The 11,652-nt window shown below is 29.3% G+C and overlaps 2 protein-coding genes across 5 annotated transcripts; both read right to left on the bottom strand.

Moving 5' to 3' along the window:
- On the bottom strand, positions 1-1,835 carry LOC145944019 (glutathione S-transferase 1-1-like). 3 transcript variants are annotated; one of them, XM_083051948.1, is made up of 6 exons: positions 1,393-1,829; positions 1,241-1,299; positions 1,012-1,153; positions 781-948; positions 313-496; positions 34-117 (listed from the first exon to the last, which is right to left on the bottom strand). In XM_083051948.1, exons 1-6 carry the CDS (start codon positions 1,531-1,533, stop codon positions 101-103), a joined length of 711 nt encoding a protein of 236 aa, XP_082908074.1. In that variant the 5' UTR covers positions 1,534-1,829; the 3' UTR covers positions 34-100. The 3 variants fall into 3 exon arrangements, with proteins under 3 accessions (XP_082908075.1, XP_082908073.1, XP_082908074.1); XM_083051949.1 differs by having other exon boundaries at positions 1-496; positions 1,084-1,153; positions 1,393-1,835; XM_083051947.1 differs by having other exon boundaries at positions 5-496; positions 1,393-1,828.
- A 2,164-nt stretch (positions 1,836-3,999) lies between these two features.
- LOC145944018 (glutathione S-transferase 1-1-like) lies at positions 4,000-7,061 on the bottom strand. 2 transcript variants are annotated; one of them, XM_083051946.1, is made up of 6 exons: positions 6,930-7,061; positions 5,808-5,956; positions 5,299-5,357; positions 4,989-5,130; positions 4,721-4,885; positions 4,000-4,334 (listed from the first exon to the last, which is right to left on the bottom strand). In XM_083051946.1, exons 2-6 carry the CDS (start codon positions 5,946-5,948, stop codon positions 4,182-4,184), a joined length of 660 nt encoding a protein of 219 aa, XP_082908072.1. In that variant the 5' UTR covers positions 5,949-5,956; positions 6,930-7,061; the 3' UTR covers positions 4,000-4,181. The 2 variants fall into 2 exon arrangements, with proteins under 2 accessions (XP_082908072.1, XP_082908071.1); XM_083051945.1 differs by lacking the exon at positions 6,930-7,061 and having other exon boundaries at positions 5,808-6,261.
- Between the last annotated feature and the right edge of the window lie 4,591 nt (positions 7,062-11,652).

Raw genomic sequence — 11,652 nt, 5'->3', positions numbered from 1 at the left:
ATTACAGCAATAATTTATTTTTTAACTTATACTGTGCTTACAGGCATTGCGTTTCCATTTTATTTTGCCCTAATTTGTGCTTTGTGTTTATAAAGTATATCTAGAAAATGATGAGATCTGAAAGAAACATGTAAAAAAGCTTAAATAAAGTTTTTTTTATAGGCTGCTCTTATTGTATAATTGAAATTTAACTGGTAGCATATTAAAGTGCCATACAAACACTTGTATTTATAAACAATCAGAATTAATTTGATATGATATATTATTCATTTTCTTCTTCTCCTTCTTCCTTTTCTTCTTCTTCTTCTTCACCTTCTTCCTTTTCTTCTTCTTCTTCTTTTTCTTCATCTCCTTTTTCGCCTTGTAAGTTTTCCATAAATTCTTTGAACATTGCGCATGGCTCGCCATTAGCCTTCTCGTATCCAGGTGCAAATGTTTGTACTTTTTCCAACCAATTAGAAACATTTTCAAAATCTTCCAAATTAAATCCGACAGCCTAATAATAAATTGATTGATAAGTTTAAATATCTTTCTCTTGAAGATAAATCTTGAACATATATCGTTAACAATAATTAGTAATTATATTCAAATATATCGATAAGATTATTGAGAGAGAGAGATACAATATATAAAACAGTGAATATAATCTGTTAAAAATATTTATATAAAAAAAAAGAATGCTGCACGAAAAAGTGAATATAGTAGTTTATTGTGATATTATTTATTCCAGAAATAGTTAATTGTTAACTGTAATAATTATAACATCCAACGAAATATCACCTCTGCTGTGGTCACAGATGTGACCAAAGCTAAGTCGGCTATCGTCAAATTATGTCCAGTCACGTAATCATGTCCTTCGAGAAACTTCTCTAGAATTTGGAAGGCCTCTGTCATTTTCTCATATTGTGCCAGCTCGTACGTATCGATCTGTTTCTTTAACACGGGCACCTGTGTGACGGAACTTGTCGTGAGATCGCGTTTTATTTAAAAATAATTAAGTATATTACATACGTAATAATCCAACACACTCGCGAAAAGCGTGCCAAGATCAAAATATAATCGTTGATCGATTAGAGCACGTGCCTCCGGTTTTCGCGGATATAATGTATCATTCTCGCCGTACTGATCAACCAGATAAGACATAATAGCTCGACTAAAACATTGTACTTTAATGAACACACTGTAAAAGAGATACACCCCGATAGATATATCATTTGAGTGTTTCTACAAAATTACAAACCTTTCCGATAACTTGAGATCATCATCAACTAGAAAGGGAATTGTCTTTTGTGGATTTAACTAGGAAAAAAAAGAGAATAATGTCGCGTTTCAGTTTTTTACACAAAACTATTTTATCTATTAATACTAAATACGGTTGTCAATTTTTTATACCTCTTCATATTCCGGTGTCAAATGTTCACCAGCCATCATGTTCACCAATATTAGTTCTACTTCGAGTCCAATCGCTTCTACCGTGAGCAATACGGCTCGGCAAGGTGGGCTCGGGGGAAAATAATACAGTTGCACGGGCATATTTGGCCTTACGCTATTCAATTTGTTATTTACGAATATATACGTTTCTTTGTATTTATGTTGGTATGTGTAAAACGCGCTTATACAAGCGTTATTGTCAATTTCAAATTATTTCATATGTAAAATATTTGTTTCGCGAAAACGAATACACATGCAATCCCGTGTTCGTGCAAAGACTGAACTGCGCAAAGTTCTCATCAATCGATATACCGACGTACGTTTCAGTATAACTGACATAGGCGGGATATCTGACCTTTATTAGAAATAGATGGATAGATAGCTATGTATTATTTTATATCTAAAAGTTATATAATGTACAATTTAAGTAAGTATTTGAGAAAAAAATATTTATTTATTATCTATCATATAATGTAATTTTAAGAATGCTGAGAATAACTTTTAAAAAATGTAACACTAATATAACAGCATTATATCTTTTTATGTGGCTACATTTGGCGCAGAAACTAGAGTAGAAAAAGGAAGAAGATCGAAGTTTTTCTATATTTTCTACATTTTCTGTAATTTCTGTAATTACTGATGAAATACGACAAATGTAAGCGAGAGTTCTTATGATATAATTATTACTCAAATATTGCCTTAAGTATGGAGTTCATTAAAGTACAAATAAACCTCAAGTCTGAAGACAATCGAGTCTTCTATGACAAAAATATGAGTGATAAATTACGTACATAATGAGAGAATTCACAATTGTCGAAAGACTCATTATTAATATAGACATATGCTTGAAAATTGTTCTTACAAAAGATGCAGCGTAGAAATAAAAAAATTTCAAATTAAAAAAATGATTAATACCATAATTTCTACAAATTTGTAAACGTGCATTTAAAAAATAAAAAAAAAAACACTTTTTAATTCAGCAATTTTTGTAGCGTTATAAATCTGTGTTTTTTCATCAGTCTCGAGATTTGTACAGAGCTCAACTTCCTTGCATATTTAATTACAAGTTTTAGAAATTATATTTAAAAAAAGGTAATTATGCATATAGTTGCAGAATTATTAGAAATTTGATACATTTTGAGAATTTAAGCGTTATGTAAACTGATAACAGTATTCTGTTTTTAAGTTAGTTTATATATATATATTCTACTTTACTCCAAGAAAAGTTTGAGTTTAGATCTCCCAAGGCTTACTTAATGAAAAACTTGACATAAGCAATGCTTCAATTTTTACAAATAAATAAATTTTTGCACATAAATACATATATATGTACATATTTTAATAAAATATTACAATAAAATGCATAAGTAAATTATACATGTAATGGGAAGAAATTCAATCTTTGGAATAATTATATTAATTATTAATTGTTTGATGCAACTTTCGAAACATTGTGTATACTCTCTCTCTTTCTCTCACTCTCTCTTTCTCCTTCTCTTATACATAATATAATTCTGCAATGTCGATCAATAACGTAGAATTTACCTGTTAACAGAATTTCAAGTGGAGAGAGGAAGATTTTGGTTTGGTCACTTTGCCGCGGGGACTTTTTGTTTATAACAAAGCACTGCCGCGAGCTAGGTCAAGATTCTCCAAAGACAGAGCCCTCAAACTATGCTAAAAGTTTTCCCATTGTTAAGTGACCAACACAGAGGTAAGAATTTATAACTTTGTCTTTGTGAAAGGTATATAATATTTTCCTATCATATATATATATATATATACATATAATATACGAGGGTAGTTCAAATATAAGCGATACTTTTCGTATAAAACAGCGGAGTATTAACTTAGGCCAAAACGGCTGCATTAAGTGTGAGAATAAGTGTTTCTGACAACGTACCATAAGTAGAACATTACGGCTCTTTAGTCAGTAACAGCACGATGAACTATATAGCAACTAGTATCCGTCTATGTCACAATAGATAATCATAAAATATTTAACGAACGAAAATATATCTGGCGCCGAAATTTGATGTAGATTGCGAGTGCAGTTTGAGACATCCTATTATGCAAGTGTTGAAATAAATGAAAAAATTCAAAAAGGGTCAATGAAAAATGCAAGCTATTGTCATCCAAAAATTAGACAACATCACAAGACTATCTGATTTCAGATGTGATTTTTTTATACAATGCATTACGAATGCAGTATATTATTGCAACCTTTTATGAATAAAATTATAAATTGGAGCATATCTCCAAGTACTGTTTTATATCGATTCTATTACACAATAATGTTCGCCCTCATTCGGTGGCGATGGTGTGCACGATTGAACGACTAAAGTAGAACATACCGGAGCATCTTCTATATCTTATCACCTTGTGATTATCTGTTCGGGCCACTTAAAGAGGCTCTGAGCGACCAAAAGTTTGACACGAACGAAACGATAGAGTGTTTGTGCAAGTAGTTCGCAGAGCATCCCCTTCCTCTTTCTTCATAACCTTTTTTCAAGGCATACAAAAATTGCCATTGATGACGGCTATGTTCCGATCATGAGAGCAAATATATTGAAAAGTTATAACTCTTATGTGTATTTTTTTCATTGATAAGTTTATATACGAAACAAAATATTGTTTACATTTCTCAATAATACAAGATCAATAAAAATTAGTATAGATATTAGTATAGATATTAAAGCACACCATATCCATACAATGTACATTATGCAAGCATCAAATTGATAAAAAAATCAGACATTCTTATTTTTTCTTATATTATCGGTGAAATCTTTAAAGGCTTTCATGCCTTTGGTTTCGACCTCCTTATATTTAACAGCTTCGTTCTGGATCCTGGCAAACCATTTCAGAACGTTACCATATTTACTCAAATCGTAATCCACAAGCTGCAAGAAGAAAAATGTTGATAATTAAGTTATTAGAGTCATAATATACAAATATTTTACAATAAAACTGATAATCGTATATGTCATATGTATATTTTAAATTATAAGTTTTATATAAATAAATTATATATTTTAAATGTAGTTTATATATGTAAGTTTAATTGAGTGTAATTAATACTTAAATATATATATATATATAAATCAGTATACATATATTTCAAATTTAAATGCGTTAATAAAGCTGCAAATTAAATAAAAATATAAAAATTTATTACATGTAACATATATGATAGTCTACAACTATACTTTATTCTCTTTCAATTTATTGTTATGCAGTTATTTTACCAGCGTATCGACAATATATTTGCAATTAACTAATTTCCTACCGTAAAGTTAGAAACAGTGACAACCAGAGCAAGGTCAGCGAGAGTCAAAGTTTTCCCCGCCACGTAGTTTTCACCTTCTAAGAATTTATCCAAAAAAGTCAACGCGTCGTGCATCTTATCATACTTGGCTTGAGTCGGAGCGACGTCGGCAAAGAACCATGTATACTACAATTAATGTTATCTTTACATACGTGACCATCGACTTTGCTAATCATTTCGTGTTATATATATAAATTATCAAGTATTGTACGATAAAAAAATTACTTACGTAAGTATCAACAAACGATTGGTATAAAGTTCCCAAGTCAAAGTATAGTCGCTGATCAACCAGAGCTCGTTTTTTTAGATCTTTTGGATAGAGAGAATCATCTTTGCCATACTTACTGACTAGATACGTCATGATCGCACGGCTACAAAACGTATGCAAATCTCAATGATAATAAACAATAAGTAGATAATTATAAGTAAATAATAAAAAATAATAAATAGTTTATATTATATTATATCTAAATTTTTTGGGGAGATATCAAATTTGTGATATATACTTACTAAATATCAATATATTGCTTCTACCTTACCTTTCCCACAAATAAAAACCATTGTCATCTAGTGTAGGTATCGTATGTTGTGGATTTATCTACATATATTCAGATACACAGTAATAATTATTTAAACGAAAAATCATCTTGAAGTTTTAGAATATCTTTTCACTCAACAAGCTAATTGGTAAAATGTAAAAGCCAAGAGAAGATTATACATTTTTTATATTTAAAAATAATGTTTTTAAAAATCCTTAAAAACGCGCGCACTTTTTATACTACAATAGTACAGCATTATCAATTTTGGAAAATCATTTAAACAATTTCTAATTAAAACTCTTAAAAAGTTTTCAAGCATTATTAATTATTATATTAATTTTATATAAATAAATTGCATTAATCTTTTGCATTAATCATAATTGTTTTTATCAAGAATACAATTTTTTCAAACATTAATCTTTTATGCATTTGTAATTAAAAATCTTCTAATATTCTTTCTACATCTTTTTAAATGTTTCGATGCGTTTCAAAGAAGTTGATTATTTTACTTTAAGATAATCGGGTTTCAGATGGTCACCGGACGTAAGGTCAATGTTTTTCAAGTTTAGATCCACTCCTACCGCTGCAGCCGCCAAAAGCACGGCACGACACGGCGGGCTTCCGGTAATTTGGTAAAGATCGAGGGGCATTTTAAAATCTGCGAAAACACACGTCGCGTTATTAATGAAGTAGCCAATCGATCGCGTGTCGGACATATATTCGAGTGGCATAAAATAATTTTCAACTATAAGCCACGGGTTTTTTCTACGCTTTCTTAAATATAACTGTACAGTTATATGTATATCAGTACATGTAAATGACTGATACATATATAATTTACGTTACTTTATGTCGATTTATTTAAAACTTATCAATTTTGGTATTTTACAAGATATAGCCTTGGCTACAAGTATAAAGTACATTTTTAATTGTAATAACAATTAAATAAACTAGAATTGTAAAATAAAAAAATAGTTGTCAATATTGATTTTTTTTAAATAAACGTTAAATTTTTTATAACTATTTTTTAATTTCACAACTCTCTATTTTGTTTGTTATTTTAATTAAAAGTGCTTTATATTTTTGGCCAAGGCTGTAATTTTACAATACAGTAATAGATGTGGCAAATAATTCCATATTTTTCCATAAAGGACCACGCACTAATTATATGAAAAAATGGTAGCCGTTAAAATCGACCAAAACTATGGAAAAGTGTACTTTGTGTGATGCCGATCAGATGGGCTCATTTTTAGACAAAAACTAGTTTAAAAATTAGCATATTTTAAAGATCAAGCTCATTTGAACTTTTGATCGGCATTGATCGATTTTCACGGCGGCCATTTTTTTCATATAATTAGCGCGCGGTCTTTTTCACATTTATAAATTACGAAAAAAAATGACACAAGCACTCGAATTCTTTGTAAACTCGCGCACTGTGAATCACAAATTTTTAATCGTTGAAATAATTTTGTCAGTTTTAGCAAGCTTTGGCGAATTATTCATGATAGAGAGAAATGTAAGAGAGGCAGAAAGAGAAAGATAGAGATAGAGAGAGAGAGAGAGAGAGAGAGAGAGAGAGAGAGAGAGAGAGAGAGAGAGAGAGAGAGAGAGAGAGTCACAACGGACTAAACCTAGAGATTGTATAAGTAGCTCCGAAGAAGCGGCAGCGAGATTGTACCGTGGACTGTCTATTCAACTTGTTTGTTCCATCTATTTATAGAGTCCGAGTCACGGGACAGCCTCACATAATTACGCACGTTAGAGTGAGATCAATTATATGCGTCACTGGTTCTCAATGTTAATATAAAATTCCATCATGACTTTTTCATATTCGATAATCGTTTGAATAACAATAACGAGTGATAAATGATAAATGACTTTACAAGATTGAAAAAGCATTAATAAATCGACATAATTAAGAGATTATTGATATAGCGATAAATTTATTTCACACAAGTCGATAACTCTGCTCAACTATCCAATTACTCTTGTTTACGAAAGTTGACATTTTATTCTGAAAAATTTTGTCGAGCTCGTCTGTTAAAAGAGAAAGAGATTTGCATAAGTTCATTATTCAATATTTTGCTACCGAAACGGCGCACCTACCGTTCGACGTGACTCAACACTTATTTGCATATTAAGACATCAAAGATACGCTGTTGATAAGTCGGTCTTATCTTTGAAAAGAAAGGCTTTTCGATAAGCCTCGCGACTTCAAATTTTATAGTAAACTTGATTACGCGCTGCGTTTTAATTTATTAACGCTTTTCGCGTATTACTCTTTCATCCGCTAATTGAACCAGCGGCTGTAATTAGCTCCAGTCGGCCCATGATTCGTCACCGTGTGAAAACTGCTGATCATGCTTCTCTTTACATTGTATAAAGAAAGAAATTTTAAAGTTTTAGCATTGTCGTGTTGTGCTCGGTAAATGACACAGCAAGATTGATATCGACAGAAGAATACAGAAAAAAACAAATAACGCGCTTATCTCTTTCACGCCTGCCTCGGTGACATAACATTAATCCGTTAATAGATAACGTTCCATCTTTTTGGTATTAAATTATTACAAAGTGTTATACTCTTTTATCTATTGTATTCTTAGATATGTATCATATATTATTTAATAAATCTCAAAATTAATGGGATTCGATTATAAACATGAAGATAGTAAGAAAAAACTTTGACGCCCGAATTATATGTCCGTATGATATCAATTTACTTTAAGATACAATATGTGTATTTAATGTATATTTAATATTTAAAATAAAATTGATATTGTATATGTAAAATATATTTTATTCATTATCGCAGTAATTAAAGCAGTCAGGCAAAAATCATAAATTAACTAAAGTATTAAATTCTGACCTAGTTTTCAATAATGTACAATAATGTTTTATTTTATATGTTATGTTATGTTATCTATATATTAATTATCGCATTATTAACTACAAGAACCATAGTATTTTTAGCTTATCAGTTTTACGTCAAATAAAATGCTCTTATCACACATATTTATTTATTGTACTCACATGTTTAATGCATTTATATGTTTAATACATTATTTCATATTTAATACATTACTTCTTACTTACTTCTTGCATCGCTTTACATATATTACATACATTAGAAATATGAATTTACACAAATTTCTCAATATATACGCAATTTGTAATTAAAATTATTATATTTCAAAATTTTTAATTAATTCAGAATTTTAGACATTAAAATTTGATTGATTAGGATTCACGGTTTTTCTTTTCTATCGAGTAGTTGTCTCTCGTTAGTTTTTATGAAAGATAGGATTTTGCAAAAACAGTCAAAGATTCGATTTCGAATAATTTGCGCATCTATATAAGTCGCACAAGCTATTTCTGCGAAATCCCGTCTACCGTAAAAACCAATGAAAGACTTCGAGCAAGGAAAAAAAAAGTGCGAGGCTGAGCGTGGCCTTGAGCCTCAATGATTGCCTTCCTACACTGACATTATGTTTCACATAGTGTATATACACTGTGGAGAGAGAGAGAGAGAGAGAGAGAGAGAGAGAGAGAGAGATATAAATAAATGCAATGATTGCTACTAGTATTAAAAGCAAATGCTAGTTTTAAAACTGAGAAAAAACTGACAGTTTTAACATCGCGATATTGATAATTCTTAAAATATTGTACAAGCGAATTTACAAGTTGGCCTCTCTAACAATAAGTTATAATTAAATGACAAAATCCGGATTTTAATTTTAATCAGACATTATTTCTTTCTAATCGAACGTATATTCGTGGAATTGAATATTAAGATATTTGAAGTTGGTGTATTAAAAAATGAACTTTACTCTCGTATATAACTTAATGTTTGTGTTAAAAACAAAGTTATATACGTGTTTGTGTTTTGTAAATAATCCGTAATTTAATGTATAATTTCTGAATACTTTGTACATAATTGGATAAATACATGGTGCATTAGCTTTCTGCAGCTTCTTCCGTTATGCAACACTTTAATTTTGCATGTAGTTGCAAATAGCGCACTAACAGTTTATTTTATATTTCATATATACTCTAAAAAAATTGAAAAACTCTGAAAATCGATAAATTTTCGAATCTTTAGTGTCTTTAATTGAGACAACTAAAATTTGTCACATTTTTAAATTTCTTTTTAATTAATTTTTCTTAGTTCTTCTATTTCTTTTTAAAACATGATAAAATATGTTAATTTTTTAACTTGTTAATTTTTGAAAATGGAAAGTGTAACGATATGTAGCTAAAATGTGTATAATCGATGTTAAAATTTAGACTATTTGTATTAAAATAATTTTGTATTTATATATAAACCGGAAAGATGATAATAATAGTTTTCAAAATACTATATCATGAAATTAACACAATAATCTTATTTTATGAAATATTAGAATATGTAGCTATTATTATATTATCATTGTGTTACATAAATATAATTTCGTATATAAGATATAAAATAAAAAATACCTAATTTATTTTGATAGAGATCATAATGCAAATGTGACAAACAAATGCAACATGATCGACTGTTGATTGTAAACAGACTTTATAAACCTATGGTTCATCTAGTAGTACGCGAAAGACTAATGTATGGCACACATAACGAGATAATATAAATGAAAGTACGATTCTGAATTAATATATTGTATATTTAACAATAAGATTGTTTGATCAAAACTGGATGAGCAATTTTTTTATCTCTCGCGGTTGATCGTCTAGCAACTTCCTTGGAAAATATAAGATGCATTATGCAGTATAAATAGCTCTATCGAGTTATTAGCCAGTTGTGGCTCGATCAATGTTTAAACTTTTAATACAATTATACTTGGAAGTTTTCTACAAAGCAAATTAGTTCGCAAAACTAACATAATACGGTTAAGTTAATAACGTCGATTATCACATAAGCGGTTAGAATTGAATTTATTTATCAGAACTTCTTCACATATTGCAACCATTATTAGTGATTTGCTATTCAATTTTTAGAAGTTTTTATTATACGTAGAAAATATTTTTAAACATGCTTTATAAAAATTAAATTTAAAAATATTGTTGTTAAAAATATTTAAATCAAAATAAATATAGAGGAATTAAAAAATAATTTTATTATACCTAATATCTGTGCCTGGCTCTTACTAGTCATTTTCATACCTGGAATTTGATTTTATATATTAGAAACTTTTTGACTTTAAAAATAAAAGTTTTCTATTTTATAGTTATTAATTAATTAATATAATTCAACACAATATATAATATTAATATATTATAACAATTTATAACATAACTTATTTTTTATTATTATTATGAATCATCAGTTAATAATTATTATTAAATATATACATATATACAAATTATGTATATAAAACTATAATGTTATTATAATAACATTTCAGTAAATTAAATTTGGACAGTTGACGAATCAATTGTGGATGAGAGGGTCTTATAAATCTTATTAATTAAATGTAAATATATTTAAAAAATATAAATATAAATATATTTATCACAAATTAACAAAAAACAAATTAAGGAAAAACAAAATCGGTTTAATATTCAACAGCAATAGCCAATAAAGGTGACAATTTCTTATCGCCTCCGGACAGACTGGATTCTGTGACTGTGGAGATGGCTCGTCAACGGCATCGAACACATTGATTAGAAATGCCGGTTGTTGCATAATTGCGCGTAATGGTTTAGTAGCGAACGGTCGATATATGTGTATACGTATCATGTCAGAGCAACAGTACAAAGCGATATACGGACGGAGATAAGTAGACATTTATCAAATGGAGTGATATATATATTTACATTTATTGCATATAATAAAGAAAATTGTTACTGCAGAAATATTTATTCAGAAAATGCTAGAATTTTCATACAACTCATACAAGCGCTCTTATGGTTGTGTTGTGTTGTAATTATGTTGTCGGGTGATTGAAGGTGATCGATTCGTCGGAAATCAATTTCCAACGTTAGATACACAGATGGTGCAAAAGAAAAATATACTGAAAATGTAAGATTCTCTCGAAAATAATGTACTCGCCACGTCAAGTGTTTATTTTGTTTTAATGATTATTATCTGGCTCGCTAATGTACATACGCGTTTGGAAAGAATAGTTTCGTGCAGCTTCTGTATTTTATTCGTCGTTGGGCGTCACGCTATAATTAAGAAAATGAAGTGTAATGATGACGAGGTACACCAGAACCTTTATATAATTCGCCACTAACGTCATTGCCAGCCTTATTCTTTCAACTTTACTGCATGAATATTGATTCTTGTTGGTTTTATAAATTACACCGTGACTTTTACACAGAAATATTACTTTTACACACAGAAATAATTATAAAGGT

This window comes from Prenolepis imparis, unplaced genomic scaffold (genome assembly GCF_030444845.1).
Source record: "Prenolepis imparis isolate NDT839.2.m4 unplaced genomic scaffold, iyPreImpa1.0 SCAF_12, whole genome shotgun sequence".
Classification (NCBI taxonomy): domain Eukaryota; kingdom Metazoa; phylum Arthropoda; class Insecta; order Hymenoptera; family Formicidae; genus Prenolepis; species Prenolepis imparis.
The sequence above is the reverse complement of the archived record's forward strand: the minus strand, read 5'-3'. Positions and strand labels throughout refer to the sequence as shown.

Coding starts and splice junctions, on each gene's coding strand:
- LOC145944019 (XM_083051947.1), bottom strand. CDS start 1,533: ATGCCCGTGCAACTGTATTATTTTCCCCCGAGCCCACCTTGCCGAGCC. Junction 1,300..1,392: donor TGACACCGGAATATGAAGAG/GTATAAAAAATT, acceptor TTTTTTTCCTAG/TTAAATCCACAAAAGACAAT. Junction 1,154..1,240: donor GATCTCAAGTTATCGGAAAG/GTTTGTAATTTT, acceptor ACAATGTTTTAG/TCGAGCTATTATGTCTTATC.
- LOC145944018 (XM_083051945.1), bottom strand. CDS start 6,128: ATGTATCAGTCATTTACATGTACTGATATACATATAACTGTACAGTTA. Junction 4,886..4,988: donor AATCGTTTGTTGATACTTAC/GTAAGTAATTTT, acceptor CATTAATTGTAG/TATACATGGTTCTTTGCCGA. Junction 4,335..4,720: donor TCACTGTTTCTAACTTTACG/GTAGGAAATTAG, acceptor TTCTTCTTGCAG/CTTGTGGATTACGATTTGAG.